The sequence below is a fragment of the Scyliorhinus torazame genome, chromosome 14, assembly GCF_047496885.1.
Source record: "Scyliorhinus torazame isolate Kashiwa2021f chromosome 14, sScyTor2.1, whole genome shotgun sequence".
Lineage (NCBI taxonomy): Eukaryota > Metazoa > Chordata > Chondrichthyes > Carcharhiniformes > Scyliorhinidae > Scyliorhinus > Scyliorhinus torazame.
In genome coordinates, this window is record NC_092720.1 from 179090602 (window position 1) to 179106901 (window position 16300).

General features: G+C 49.6%; 1 protein-coding gene across 4 annotated transcripts in view; it reads left to right on the top strand.

Annotated features, from left to right (window-relative positions):
• Positions 1-429: 429 nt before the first annotated feature.
• The window catches only part of hsd17b8 (hydroxysteroid (17-beta) dehydrogenase 8), a 65611-nt gene continuing 49740 nt past the window's right edge, over positions 430-16300 (top strand). For all 4 annotated transcript variants that reach the window (XM_072475243.1, XM_072475247.1, XM_072475245.1 and 1 more), the window contains exons 1-3: positions 430-540; positions 3171-3367; positions 16125-16241. In XM_072475243.1, coding sequence (XP_072331344.1) covers positions 492-540; positions 3171-3367; positions 16125-16241 — 363 coding nt within the window. In that variant the 5' untranslated portion in view covers positions 430-491. The remainder of the gene's footprint in view (positions 541-3170; positions 3368-16124; positions 16242-16300) is intronic.

Consider the following 16300-nt stretch of genomic DNA (forward strand, 5'->3'; position numbering starts at 1 on the left):
GCTCTTGGAAAGAGCACCCTACTTAAGCCCACTCCTCCACCCTATCCCTGTAACCTCATCTAACCTTTTTGGACATTAAGTGGCAATTTAGCATGGCCAGTCCACCTAACTGGAAACCGGAGCACCCGGAGGAAACCCACGTAGACACGGGGAGAGTGTGCAGACTCCGCACCGACAGTGACCCAAGCCGGGAATCGAACCTGGGACCCTGGCGCTGTGAAGCAACAGTGATAACCACTGTGTTTCTCATCCTCCTCGTAACCCCTGATCCCCATATTGATGAATCACCTATCGATCTCTGCCACTCCCACCCAAGGCCAACTTCAATGCCAGGTGAATTGCAATCACTTGGAGGAAGCTGCAGTTCCGCCCGCCACCTCGTCTCTCCCAGTAGCGCTGCAGGGAGGCGTCCCGCAGCGGGCGGGTGTGCGCACGCGCATCCCTTCCCTGAGGCTCCTTCCCTCCCTCCCCATCCCCCAGCCTCTGCTGTCATGGCGGCACCGACGCTGAGGCTCAGCTCGCGGCTCGCGCTGGTGACAGGTAATTTTGAATATCAATAAGCGGCGCCCAGTAGCGATTTGCATGAAATATGGGAATGGAGCGGCGCTCGACCGAGTCTGCCAACTGCTGACACGTCACAATGGAGCGGGGGCAAAGGTCAAAGTCCTTGGAAGCGTCTCGCAATCACTGAGTGTGCGCCTGGCGCAGAATTCAGCCTGAACCCCCTGTACGCTTACAGACACAGAGAAGGAGCACTCAGAGGGAAAGAGACACTGAGTATCCCCTCCCATCTCACCCACACCTTTCCCTCTGTCCTTTCCCTTCACCCAGTCAATGCTGACTCTCAGCTCATGATGGTACCTTGCCCATTATAAACCACTTCAGCACCCTCCACCCCAATTTACCCCTTGACTGCCACTCACTGCCCCTTCTACTGCCCCTTCTACTGCCACTCTCGCTGCCTCTTCCACTGCCAGTCGCCCCTTCCACTGCCACTCTAGCTGCTCCTTCCACTCTCACTGCCCCTTCTACTGCCACTCTCGATGCCGCTTCCACTGCCCCTTCTACTGCCACTCACTGCCCCTTCTACTGCCACTCTCGCTGCCTCTTCCACTGCCAGTCGCCCCTTCCACTGCCACTCTAGCTGCCCCTTCCACTCTCGCTGCCCCTTCTACTGCCACTCTCGCTGTCCTTTATACTGCCACTCTTGTTACCCCTTCCACTCTGTCCCTTCTACTGCCACTCTCGCTGTCCCTTCTGCCACTCTCGCTGTCCCTTCTACTGCCACTCTCACCAGTCCTTCTACTGTCAAAAGTGAGACATTCTACCTTTCACTCCCACTCTCATTGCCCCTTCCACTGCCACTCTCGCTGCTCCTTCTGTTGCTGTCCACTCTTGCTGTCCCTTCCACTGTCAACTCCAAACTGAGTCTAGCATTGAAATGAGAGCTTCCTATCCGGCTTACTCACAGCTTGGTATGGCAACTGCTCGGTCCAAGATCCCAAGAAACTGTAGAGTGGTGAACTCAGCCTGACACATCACACAAGCTTGCCACCTCCACATTGATTCTGTATTCACCACCCCCTGCCTCAGGAAAGCAGAAAGCATTATCAAAGACCCCTCCCACCCAGGCTTTGCCTTCTTCCAGACCCTTCCATCAGGCAGAGGGTACAGAAGTCTGAAGACCCACACATCCAGACATAGATTATCATAGAATTTACAGTGCAGAAGGAGGGCATTCGGCCCATCGAGTCTGCACCGGCTCTCTGAAAGAGCACCCTACCCAACCGCACACCTCCACCCTATCCCCATAACCCAGTAACCCCATCCAACACTAAGGGCAATTTTGGACACTAAGGGCAATTTAGCATGGCCAACCCACCTAACCTGCACATCTTTGGACTGTGGGAGGAAACCGGAGCACCCGGAGGAAACCCATGCACACACGGGGAGAACGTGCAGACTCCACACAGACAGTGACCCAAGCGGGAATCGAACTTGGGACCCTGGAGCTGTGAAGCAATTGTGCTAACCACCGTGCTACCCACAGGAACAGCTTCTTCCCGACGGCTGCTAAGACTTCTCAACGACTCTCCCTTGGACTGATCTGTTCCGTGTAAGAACGCTATTCATGATGCCCTGTGCTGCTCTTGCTCATGTATTTGCTTTGTTTGGCCCCTTGTTCCGCACTGTAACCAATCACTGTTTGTCGATGTGCTTTTTGTCACCAATGTGCATCCTGTGTACGTTCCCTTGGCCACAGAAAAATACTTTTCACTGTACTTCGGTACATGTGACAAATCAAATCAATCAATCAGTCAATCTCACTGCTCCTTCCATTGCTGTTCACTCTTGCTGCACCTTCTACTACCACTCTCGCTGTCCCTTCTGTTGCTGTCCACTCTCACTGCCCCTTCCACTGTCACTCTCACTGCCCACTCCAAACTGAGTCTAGCATTTGTGGTATTATCAGGTATTGCAGCCGAGAGGCTGAAGTTCCATTGGTTAAACCTAGGGGTTTACCATTGGCTGTATAGCATGTAGCTCCGCCCTGATAGGCGGGGTATAAGAACCCGTGCCGTCCCTCATTTCTGTACCTAAGCTGCTGGGGAACAGTTCTAGTCTATTAAAGCCTCAGTTGAACTACAACCTCGTTTTAGTAATAACTGATCGTGCATCAGCATTGAAATGAAAATCCAACCCCCCCCCCCCCCCAGCTTATAGTGATTACATACACTGCCTCCCAAATCAAGCCACTCTGTGCTCCTTCTTGCTGCCCCATCATTTATCTCACTCCACTCTCGTAATGCCCTTCCTCCATTCCCCCATTCTACCAGAAACACTCTCACATTCCCCCTCTCATGCTCGCTCCCACTCTCCTCTCTCGTTGTTACCCTTTCACTCACTCTCTCTCCCTTTCTCTCTCTCACTTTTCTCTCTCTTACTTTTTCTCTCTCACTTTTTCTCTCTTCACTCACTCTCTTGCTCTCTTTCACTCTCTTTTGCTTGCTTTCTCTCTGTCTGTTTTTCACTCCCTTTCCCTCTCCCTCCACCTCTTTGCTCCCTGCTGGCCCAATACTGTAATACTATTGTGCCGCGTCCCTCGGTGTTAATGTGGGGCACAGCATTGGTCTCGGTTAGGTTTATTTATGTCCTGCGTGACTTTGTAGGTGGTGGCAGCGGGATTGGGCGAGCTGTCTGCCAGCGGTTTGCTAAAGACGGAGCCTCGGTGGCAGTGGTGGATATTGATGAAGGTGCGGCTACCGAGACACTGCGAAGCCTATCCTCCGATCAACAGCAGCACTCTGTGTTCATCACGGACGTGACGTCCTCGAAGAGTGTCCACAAGCTTGTGGCTGACATTCAGGTAGGAGATGGCGATGCTGGCTTCAGGACCTTTACACCCAATATCCCGGCCTGATAACTCTCTCACACGGCGCTCAAACGTTTGGGCCGTGGCAGAGAATATTCTGACCACCTGTTGGCCTCAACCCCTCTCGCTTTCACCCAAAAAATAATCATCAGATTTAATGGAAACTTGTGGAAAGTATAAATACTTTGAATTTTTTTACAACTCTCGGTAGCACAGTGGTTAGCACTGTTGTTCACAGCTCCAGGGTCCCAAGTTCAATTTCCAGCTTGGGTCACTGTCTGTGCGGAGTCTGCACGTTCCCCCCCCCCGTGTCTGCGTGGGTTTCCTCCGGGTGTTCCTGTCTCCTCCCACAAGTCCTGAAAGACGTGCTTTTTCGGTGAATTGGACATTCTGAATTCTCCCTCTGTGTACCCGAACAGGCGCCGGATTGTGGCGACTTGGGGCTTTTCACAGTAACTTCATTGCGGTGTTAATGTAAGCCTACTTGTGACAATAATAATGATTATTATTGTTATATATAGAAGTTTATTTGCATTCATTTTTTAAATTAAACATCAGGAATAAATTATTGATTCATGATAGAAACAAAAGTATTTTCACATTCTAAAAATTAATACTGCAAGGAAACACGTGTGTTGAAAAAAATCGAATATGCTACACAATCATAATAATCATCTGAGAAGCTGAGGACTTCCGGGTGCGGCGATGACCAGCTGAGTCGCACGCTTCGGCAGCTCCCTGTGAAACGGACTTTTGGGCTCTTGATAGGAGCCCCAACGGCAATTTTAACGGCTAAAAACACCGTGCGGTAAACCAGGAGGGTGTTCCCCCTGGACACGGATGGAAAAAGGAGAGGAAAGTGGCCGGATTGCAACGGATCCTTTGGAACAACGGCAAGGAAGGCAAGCAAAAACCAAGATGGCGTCGGAAGGTGGCAGTTTCATATGGGGCCCTGAACAACAAGAGTTCTTGAAATGCTGCGTGGAGGAGATAAAAAAGGAAATGAAGAAAGAGTTGTTGGCCCCGATTCTACAGGCGATCGAAGGGCTAAAGGAGGAACAAAAGACCCAGGAGCAGGAGCTTCGGGTCGTGAAGGCGAAAGCAGCCGAGAATGAGAACGATATACAGGGCCTGGTGGTGAAGTCGGAGATACAGGAGGCACACCAGAAACGATGTGTGGAGAGGTTGGGGGCACTGGAAAACAACGCAAGGAGGAACAACCTGAGGATTCTTGGCCTTCCTGAAGGTGTGGAGGGGGCGGACGTCGGGGCATATGTGAGCACGATGCTGCATTCGTTAATGGGAGCGGAGGCCCCGACGGGTCCGTTGGAGGTGGAGGGAGCGTACCGAGTTATGGTGCGAGGATCGAGAGCAGGAGAAACTCCCAGAGCCATAGTGGTGAGATTCCTCCATTTTAAGGATAGAGAAATGGTCCTTAGATGGGCGAAGAAAACTCGGTGCAGTAAATGGGAGAACGCGGTGATCCGCGTTTATCAAGACTGGAGTGCGGAGGTGGCGAGAAGGAGGGCGAGCTTTAATCGGGCCAAGGCGGTACTTCACAAAAGGAAGATAAAATTTGGAATGCTGCAACCGGCAAGACTGTGGGTCACATATCAAGGGAGGCACCACTACTTTGAGACGGCGGATGAAGCGTGGACTTTTATTGTAGAAGAAAAACTGGAATGAGTGGATTATGAAAAAGAACGTTTGGACAAAGTGGTGGGGCGAATGGGGGGGGCAAAGAGGGGTTTTATGTTCTAATCCTGCGGTATGGTAACTTTTCTTTCTCCCACAGGTGGTGATGGGGGGAGGTGGGGAGGGAGAGGAGATGGGGCGTTGGCCATGGGAGGCGGGGCCGAGGGAGAGGCGCGGGCTTGGTTCCCGCGCTATGATAATTATGGCGGGAGTAGAGAAGCAGGAAGGAGGGGGCGTCGCACGGTGCGAGCCGTGGTCACGGGGGGAAGCCGAGGTCAGCCAGAGTTTGCTGACTTCTGGGAGCAACATGGGGGGAGTAATTACGCTAGCGGGGGGTCTAGCGGGGGGGGGTGGGAGGGGGGAATTACTGGGTTGCTGCTGCTGGGGAAAGGGGGGAGTGGGTACGGGAGAGGATGGGCGGGGGGGGCACCGCCTGGGGGAGATACAGCTGCGTGGGAACTGGGTGAGAAGCTGGAAAAAGATGATGGCTAACCGGCAAGGGGGGGGGGTGGGAAGCCCCCCAACTCGGCTGATCACGTGGAACGTGAAAGGGCTCAACGGGCCGATAAAGAGGGCACGAGTACTCGCACACCTTAAGAAACTTAAAGCAGATGTGGTTATGTTACAGGAAACGCACCTGAAACTGATAGACCAGGTTAGGCTGCGTAAAGGATGGGTGGGGCAGGTGTTCCATTCGGGGCTGGATGCGAAAAACAGGGGGGTGGCTATATTAGTGGGGAAGCGGGTAATGTTCGAGGCAAAGACTATAGTGGTGGATAACGGGGGCAGATACGTGATGGTGAGTGGCAAATTACAGGGAGAGATGGTGGTTTTGGTAAACGTGTATGCCCCGAACTGGGATGATGCCAACTTTATGAGGCGAATGCTAGGACGCATCCCGGACCTAGAGACGGGAAAGCTGATAATGGGGGGAGACTTTAACACGGTGTTGGAACCAAGGCTAGATAGGTCGAAGTCCAGGACTGGTAGGAGGCCGGCAGCAGCCAAGGTGCTTAAGGATTTTATGGAGCAGATGGGAGGTGTGGACCCGTGGAGATTCAGTAGACCTAGGAGTAAGGAGTTCTCGTTTTTCTCCTATGTCCATAAAGTCTATTCGCGCATAGACTTTTTTGTGTTGGGTAGGGCATTGATCCCGAAGGTGAGGGGAACGGAATATACGGCTATAGCCATTTCGGATCATGCCCCACACTGGGTAGACTTGGAGATAGGGGAGGAAACAGGAGGGCGCCCACCCTGGAGAATGGACATGGGACTAATGGCGGATGAGGGGGTGTGCCTAAGGGTGTGGGGATGTATTGAAAAGTACTTGGAACTCAATGACAATGGGGAGGTTCAGGTGGGAGTGGTCTGGGAGGCGTTGAAGGCGGTGGTTAGGGGGGAGCTGATATCAATAAGGGCACATAAAGGGAAGCAGGAGAGTAAGGAACGGGAGCGGTTGCTGCAAGAACTTTTGAGGGTGGACAGACAATATGCGGAAGCACCGGAGGAGGGACTGTACAGGGAAAGGCAAAGGCTGCATGTGGATTTTGACTTGCTGACTACAGGCACTGCAGAGGCACAATGGAGGAAGGCGCAGGGTGTACAGTATGAATATGGGGAGAAGGCGAGCAGATTGCTGGCACACCAATTGAGGAAAAGGGGAGCAGCGAGGGAAATAGGGGGAGTGAGGGATGAGGAAGGAGAGATGGAGCGGGGGGCGGAGAGAGTGAATGAAGTGTTCAAGACATTTTATAAAAAATTGTATGAAGCTCAACCCCCGGATGGGAGGGAGAGAATGATGGATTTTTTGGATCGGCTGGAAATTCCCAAGGTGGAAGAGCAGGAAAGGGTGGGACTGGGAGCACAGATCACGGTAGAAGAAGTGGTGAAAGGAATTAGGAACATGCAGACGGGAAAGGCCCCGGGACCGGACGGATTCCCAGTTGAATTTTACAGAAAGTATTTGGACTTGCTCGCCCCGGTACTGACGAGGACCTTTAACGAGGCAAAGGAAAGGGGACAACTGCCCCCGACTATGTCTGAAGCAACGATATCGCTTCTCTTAAAGAAGGAAAAGGATCCGCTACAATGCGGGTCCTACAGACCAATTTCCCTCCTAAATGTGGATGCCAAGGTCCTGGCCAAGGTAATGGCAATGAGAATAGAGGAATGTGTCCCGGGGGTGGTTCACGAGGACCAAACTGGGTTTGTGAAGGGGAGACAGCTGAACACGAATATACGGAGGCTGTTAGGGGTAATGATGATGGCCCCACCAGAGGGTGAAACGGAGATAGTAGTGGCGATGGATGCCGAGAAAGCATTTGATAGAGTGGAATGGGATTATCTGTGGGAGGTGTTGAGGAGATTTGGTTTTGGAGAGGGGTATGTTAGATGGGTGCAGCTGTTGTATAGGGCCCCAGCGGCGAGTGTGGTCACGAATGGACGGGGATCGGCATATTTTCGGCTCCATAGAGGGACAAGGCAGGGATGTCCTCTGTCCCCATTACTGTTTGCACTGGCGATTGAGCCCCTGGCGATAGCGCTGAGAGGTTCCAAGAGATGGAGGGGAATACTTAGGGGAGGAGAAGAACACCGGGTATCTTTATATGCGGATGATCTGCTACTATATGTGGCGGATCCGGCGGAGGGGATGCCAGAAATAATGCGGATACTTGGGGAGTTTGGGGATTTTTCAGGGTATAAATTGAACATGGGGAAGAGTGAGCTGTTTGTGGTGCATCCAGGGGAGCAGAGTAGAGAAATAGAAGACCTACCGTTGAGGAAGGTAACAAGAGACTTTTGTTACCTGGGGATCCAGATAGCTAAGAATTGGGGCACATTGCACAGGCTAAATTTAACGCGGTTGGTGGAACAGATGGAGGAAGATTTCAAGAGATGGGATATGGTAGCACTGTCAATGGCAGGGAGGGTGCAGGCGGTTAAGATGGTGGTCCTCCCGAGATTCCTCTTTGTGTTTCAGTGCCTCCCGGTGGTGATCACGAAGGCTTTTTTTTAAAAGGATAGAAAAGAGCATCATGGGTTTTGTTTGGGCCGGGAAGACTCCGAGAGTGAGGAAGGGATTCTTACAGCGTAGTAGGGATAGGGGGGGGCTGGCATTACCGAGCCTAAGTGAGTATTATTGGGCCGCTAATATTTCAATGGTGAGTAAGTGGATGGGAGAGGAGGAGGGAGCGGCGTGGAAGAGATTAGAGAGGGCGTCCTGTAGGGGGACCAGCTTGCAGGCTATGGTGACAGCCCCATTGCCGTTCTCACCGAGGAACTACACCACGAGCCCGGTGGTGGTAGCTACACTGAAGATTTGGGGACAGTGGAGACGACATAGGGGAAAGACCGGAGCATTGGGGGGGTCCCCGATAAGAAACAACCATAGGTTTGCCCCGGGGGGAATGGATGGGGGATATGAAATGTGGCAAAGAGCAGGAATAACGCAACTGAAAGATCTATTTGTGGACGGGAAGTTCGCAAGTCTGGGAGCGCTGACCGAGAAATATGGGTTGCCCCAAGGGAATGCATTCAGGTACATGCAATTGAGGGCTTTTGCGAGGCAACAGGTGAGGGAATTCCCGCAGCTCCCGACACAAGAGGTGCAGGACAGAGTCATCTCAAAGAAATGGGTGGGGGATGGTAAGGTGTCGGATATATATAGGGAAATGAGGGACGAAGGGGAGACTATGGTGGACGAACTAAAAGGGAAATGGGAAGAAGAGCTAGGGGAGGAGATCGAGGAGGGGTTGTGGGCAGATGCCCTAAACAGGGTAAACTCGTCGTCCTCGTGCGCCAGGCTAAGCCTGATTCAGTTTAAGGTATTACACAGGGCACATATGACTGGAACACGGCTCAGTAAATTTTTTGGGGTGGAGGATAGGTGTGCGAGGTGCTCGAGAAGCCCAGCGAATCATACCCATATGTTTTGGTCATGCCCGGCACTACAGGGGTTTTGGGTGGGGGTGACAAAGGCGCTTTCAAAAGTAGTAGGAGTCCGGGTCGAACCAAGCTGGGGGTTGGCTATATTTGGGGTTGCACAAGAGCCGGGAGTGCAGGAGGCGAGAGAGGCCGATGTTTTGGCCTTTGCGTCCCTAGTAGCCCGGCGCAGGATATTGCTAATGTGGAAAGAAGCCAAGCCCCCGGGGGTGGAGACCTGGATAAATGATATGGCGGGGTTCATAAAGCTAGAGCGGATTAAGTTCGTCCTAAGGGGGTCGGCTCAAGGGTTCACCAGGCGGTGGCAACCGTTCGTCGAATATCTTGCGGAAAGATAGATGGGGGAAAAAAGAAGGCAGCAGCAGCAGCCCAGGACTTGGGGGGGGGGGGGGGGGGGGGGGGAGGGATGGGTGGGGGGGGTATAGCCTGTAACAAGGCAGTTGCCAATTAGGGCTAGTTTTCATTTTTGTTATTTAATATTCATTTATTTGTTGTTTTTTGTTTCTATAAAAAAGGTCATTATTATCTGTATTGTTATAATATTGTGTAAAGGATGCACAATGTACTGTGTTGGTTGACCAAAAATTTTCAATAAAATATTTATTAAAAAAAAAAAATCATCTGAGAAGCTAATACTTATCTGACTTCATATTATCGATGAAAAAAGAGACGTTGCCGAAGTTTTTATCTTGGACTCATCGGGACAAGCACAAGAATGCCAAATTTCAAACGATGACAATATATGATGACAAACACAAGAATATCAAACTTCAAACAAGCCCCAATTATTTATTTATTATTTTTTCCAATTAAGGGGCGATTTAATCGACCCTGCGCATCTTTGGGTTGTGGGGGTGAGACCCATGCAGACACGGGGAAAATGTGCAAATTCCTCGCGGATAGTGACCCGGAGCCGGGATCGAACCCGGGTCCTTGGCGCTGTGAGGCAGCAGTGCTAACCACTGCACCACAACAAGCCCCGTTAATAATGACAAAAGCTAAATTTCAAAAGATCCCAACAATTCATCATAATGGTTATATTTGTATTGCTTCGTAACAGTTAATTATAAATTGCTGCATGGTTGGAAATTTGGCATTCTTGTGTTTGTCCCGATGAGGCCAAGGTGTAAAACTGTGGCAGCTTGTCCCTCTCTTCAGCAATATTTGAGTCCTGTACGACCAAGCAACATCAACATTAATCATCAAGCACAACAGTAACAGAATATCAAGCAAGGTGGTTGTGCAGGCCTTTATGTTGGCTGGTGCCGAGCAGCACGATAGCGCAGTGATCAGCACTCCTCACAAGGGTAGGCGGATTGGCCCTGCTAAATTGGGAGGGGGGGGGAAGAATTGGGTCCTTTGAATTTTTTTTTTTTAATTGATGACTCGTGCCGTGTACCCTTGGGAGCCATGCTGGTTGCGTGACAGCACACGAGGGATGGGGATGAGGGTTCTGGGCTCCTCACTTGGTGTTGTACTCGGTAAGTTAGTTGGTGATGACCGGTGTGTGCATACACTGGCGACTTCACTCAGTAGTCACTTCCCTGGAGGTTAAACCCAGCTGCACCTACCCAAGGTTCACCAAATCCTCCATCTCTTCCTTGACGTAGAAAAAACACTCGTGGCCTTTTATACCAGGTATTTTGTCTGTTGGTAACGTTTTCCCCCCCCCTTTGCTGGAGGCTAGTCTTTTTAACCTCACCCTCTTCCTTTCACACTCGACAAACGGTGAACAATTTGCCCGGAACGGTTTTCCCGTCTCCATTCACCGTCCTGAAAATACCCATTGGATTACCCGATTGGCTTCTCTTTCCGGTAGTTAAAGTCAGGCCGAGCTCCTTTAATCTGTTGTGGTCAACTCAATCCAGAGCCAGCAGTCACCTCGGATCAAGTTCATCTCTCTGCCACAAAACTAGGTGGGAATGTGAGTTGTAAGCTGACGCAAGTGGGCCTCCAGTGGGTTTGGACAGGCTACTTGAGTGGGCAAGAATATGACAGATGAAACACGGCTACAACACTCTGGGCTAGTGTGTGGTCAATTCCAGCCCCTATTGACCCAGAGTCGCAACACAGTTGAAATTAACTCTTTATTTTAAAAATACCCGAATTCTTTGGCCTCTGACTAACCATTAACTACAGTCACCAGGTTTGTAAATGTAAACACAATTAACTTTTATTAATAACAATAACTATAATTGGCAGCAAAATAGAACTGGTTAACTATGATCTAGTTTCTACCCCCCCCCCTTCCATTTAACGTGCCCCACCCTCTATATACACACACACAAGACAGACAAACTCAGAGGAGAAAGAGGAGTGTAACAATAATACTAAAGGTAAAAGGATAATTTTTTTTGTTTCAGATGCACGTCTTCCAGTTAGATTCTCTGAGTCTAGGCCTCCAGCTGGGTGAGGTCTTTGCTTTCAGTTTGTAATTGTTCTCACTGTCGTTTCATCAGGGTCTCGAGACTTCTCTGCAGACAGACTCAGAAACAGCAGACAGGAAACATTTGAAAGAGAGACCTCTCTCAGCGACCAGGTGTTCTCTGAAAACACCACGCCTGGTCTGTTGCCGGAATACTGTCCCTGGTCAACCCATTGGCCACCAGCCAACCAATCAAACCAAATCCCTCCGATCTCTTGGGTGCCAGAAAGTCTGAGTTCTTCTGTTCAAGAGCTAAAACGTCATAGCACAGTGTACTATTTTGCAACTTTTGAACTCCTCACTACCCCTGATGAACTTAAAGGTATGTGTCCATTAAAGATCCATGGGCTAAAAACGATAACGACAAAGCAAAAGAAATAGGAAACGGGGGAAGCAACATGGAGGGCCCTTACAATACACTGTGGATAAATGCGAGGTTATTCACTTTGTTCGGAGGAATGAAAGTGCGGTGTATTTCTTAAGTGGTGAGAGGCTCAGAAGGGTTGCTGTTCAAAGAGACCTGGGTGTCCTTGTTCGTGGGTCACTGAAAAGCTCACAGGCAGGTGCAGCAAGCGATTAGCAAGGCCAACTGTATGTTGACCTTCATCGCGAGGGGATTTGAATTCAGATGTTAAGATGTTTCGCTGCAGTTGATTAGATCCTTGGTGAGACCGCACCTGGAGAGTATGGTGGACAGTTGTGGCCTCCGTACCTAAGGAAGGTTGTACTTGCCATAGAGGAAGCGAAATGGAGGTTCACCGGACAGATTCCTGGGATAGCGGGATTGTCCTATGAAGAGACTCTGGGAAAACTGGGCCCATATTCTCTGGAATTTCGAAGCGTGAGTGGTGATCTCATTCAAACATACACAATCCTCACAGGGCTCAGGCAGGGTAGATGCAGGAAGAGTGTTTCCTCTGGCTGGGGCGAGAGTGTCTAGAACCAGGGACAGAGTCTCAGAACAAGGGGGAGGCCATTTTGGACTGATGAGGATGAATCTCTTCATTTAGAGGATGGGGGATCTTCAGATTTTTCCACCCTAGAGGGCTGCGGAGGCCCAGTCGTCAAGCATGTTCAAGATTGAGATTGGTAGGTTTCTGCATCTTAAAAAAAGTCAAGGGATTTGGGAATGGATCGAGGAAATAGCATTGAGGTAGATGATCAACATTGATCGAATTTAATGGCGCGGAGCCGAGGGGCCGAATGGCCGACACTTGCTCCTACTTATTATGTTGGAAAGAAGGATGAAAGAGGTTTTGAACTCGGAGGGCAATCCACGATGAAGAGTGGAAACCTGTACGCTGCTCCTCCCAGACGATGGCTGGAACAGTTGAGATGTTGACGGAGGTCAATCGACTTCCAATGGCGAAGGATATCGAGGGAGATAGAGCACAGATGGATTAAGACAGAGCAGCCACAGTCCAATGGAATGGCGGAATAGGCTTGAGGGGCTGAATGACCTTGTCCATTTCTGATTTATGTCCTTCAGTGCTGAAGGCTTGCTATCACCACCCTGTCTGGCACCCTGTTTGTGACCCTCTGATTTTTTTTGCAGTGATTTATTCAAGCGTTTTATTATGATCCCAGGCAAGACCTCAACAGTGGCTAGGATACTGGACAGAAACCCCAATATTTTATTTATGTCAGACTGAGGGAAGGATACCTCGCTCTAGGAGTCATTTCACAAAGAATTCGGGATAGGGTATTTTAAAACCAACTTTATTACTAGCACTATTAAAATATCTTAACATCACACATGATAATAGCTCACAATTACCCCTTAATCAATGTAAATGAATACAGTGACACAATAACCCTTAACTGCTACCTTTGCTCCCACTCAAGCGACAAAACCATCTCAGCTCTCAATCCACTTTTAAATAGAGTTAGCAGAATCAGGAATACTTGCTGTATAAGAGATGTCTTGGATACTTCACTTTGGGAAAGAGTGATCTTTTGAGACTGCTTGAAAGAAAGAGACGTGACGCCCCCTGTCAGAATACTGCAGAACACTCGGACTGTGTTTCTACAGAAACCTTCTCAACTCACCTTCCAGCCACAAACCTAACCCTGAAAACCTCAACAGCTGACTGCTTCAGCCTCCAGCTCCTCCCATTAACTACTTTGTCTCACTTTGCTGAACACAATGTCTCTGATTATCTACTCACCAAGGGAACCCTCTTAATCTAAATAAAAGTCCATTAGCCCAAACATACACCATGCTTTAATTGCACCTCTAGCTCCAAAATGCCTACCTGCCTTTTAAACCAGGAATTTTAAAACGTGACTGCAGCGGTCATACACACACAAATCCAAGATTTTAACCCTTACTACACCAAATACATATAATACAATATATCTGAAACATTCATCACAGTGTGGCCCCTTTAAATCCTTTTGTTCAGCTGCCCACACGGGGTAACTTAAAGGGGCCAATTTGTCTGGGACCTGCAGTGCAGCGTCACTCTGCTCGCAAAGCCCATTAGGAGTTGACCGCGGGTTTCTCACCCTTCCGGCAACTGGCGGTGTCATTCGGTAAGTGCCAGATTTTGCAGGATGTGAATTCATTGCCTCCCCATACAAAGTCAGTGGGTTTCGATTTGCAGCAGAGGGCAGCCATACTCCTAAAGATGCCTTGCTGTCTTGTGGAGTAATAAATAATGTGTGTGTGTGTTTGGGGGTGGGGGGGGGTGTTGTGGGTAGAAAGGTCCAAAATGGGATAGCAATCTAGGAGGAAGCAGCAGGGGCTGGGCTGAAGGGATGAGCCATGAAGAATTATACAAGCTCAGGCAACACTTAGAATGGGGATGTCAAACTGGAGCCCACAGATGTAATCACCATTGCACCCTGTTGTTCAATGTCATTACTGTCACTGAATCCCCTGGGGGTTACCATTGACCAGAAACTAATCTGGACCAGCCATATTAATACTGCAGCTACAAGGGCAGGTCAGAGGCTGGGAGTCCAGCGGCGAGTAATCACCTCCTGACTCCCCAATGCCTGTCCACCATCGACAAGGCACAAGTCAGGACGCTGATGGAACACTCCCCACTTGCCTGGATGAGTGCAGCTCCAACAACACACAAGAAGCTCAACACCATCCAGGACAAAGCAGCCCCTCATGATTGGCACCCCTTCCACAAACATTCACTCCCTCCACCACCGACACGCAGTAGCAGCCGTGTGTACCATCTGCAAGATGCACTGCAGGAACTTGTCAAGCTTCCTTAGGCAGCACCTTCCAAACCAATGACCACTACTGCCTAGAAGATACCTGGGAGCACCACCACCTAGAGCTTCCCCTCTAAGCCTCTCAATATCCTGACTTAGAAATATATTGACCATTCCTTGACTGTCGCTGGGTCAAAATTCTGGAACTCCCTCCCTAACAGCACTGAGGGTGCACCTCCACCACACGGACTGCAGCGGTTCAAGAAGGCAGCTCACTGCCTTCTCGCCACAGAGGGAGTGCAGCGGAGGTTCACTCGGCTGATATCGGGGTTGTCGGGGCTGTCCTATGAGGAGACATTGGTTCGAATGGGCCTCTATTCACTAGAGTTCAGACGGAGGAGAGGAGATCTGATTGAAACGTATAAAATGCTAACAGGGCCGGAGAGACCAGATGCAGGGAGGATGTTTTTCCCTGGTTGAGGAATCTAGAACCAGGGGACACAGTCTCAGGATACAGGATAGACCATTCAGGACTGAGATGAGGAAAGATTTATTCTCAGAGAGTGGTGAACCTGTGCAATTCTCTATCACAGGAGGCTGTGCAGGCCAAATCACTGAATGTATTCAAGAAAGAGATAGATTTTAAATAAGTCTTAATGGCATCAAAGGGTATGGGGAGAAAATGGGAATATGGCAATGAGATAGAGGATCAGCATGATCATATTGAATGGCGGAGATGTTCGAAGTGCCAAATGACCTACACCTCCTAGTTTCTGTGTTTCTCAAGGGGCAATTAGAGATGAGCAATGAATACTGGCCTAGCCCAGCAACATCCACATCCCATAAATGAATGGATGGATGGATGGATGGTCAGACGGACCGATCCGCAGCAGGACCAGGAAGTTAGGCCCAGGGACCAGCAGAGGACATGCTAAAAGGGCGGATCCGGCACGCCGTTTCTGAACTAGGAGAGGTTAGTTGGAAAAGGCTGCTAAGTTCAGTGCAACAGGGAATCGGGTTGGATCTCCAGAAGGGCGAGACCGAAAGAATGGCCGCCGGGGGTCGCTATGGTTTGAAGCGAGTATAATACATATATGTCTGTTGCAGTAATTTTCTTAAAAGATCTTCATTTAATATACAGGCAGGCTTTTGACCTGTAATGGGTTTTGCTCAATTGGAGAAAGTATAAGTTAGAAGTTAAAATGTTTCCTTTTACTTTAAGAACTGCTTTACTGTTAATTGAAAAGCTATGTTCTCTGATGTTAATGTGGTTAATAATAATAAAGTTTGTTTTAATATTAAAAATCCCTTATTTGTCAGTGGAATCACTCCTGGGGAGAAATACCCTTTCCTCACAGTTTTACAAACTGAAAAATTGTTGGGGTCTCATCCAGTTTCCTAATATAAATTGGGGCCTGCTCCGGTACCATAAAACAAGTCTTTGACGTTGTTTGCTAGGGTTGAGGGCTTCAATGATTTCTCTCCACCACTGTGCCTATTCGCCCTTCTGTCTTTCAGATGCAGTTTTCCCGTCCTCCGTGTGTGGCAGTGAACTGCGCAGGAATCACCGTGGATGGCTTACTTCTGAAGATGCAGGAAGAAGCCTTCGACCAGGTTTTAAAGGTTAATTTAAAGGTGTGTCACGTTGATGAGATGCTGAAGACTGGGTGTGTGGGGGCGGGGAGGGGGAGGAG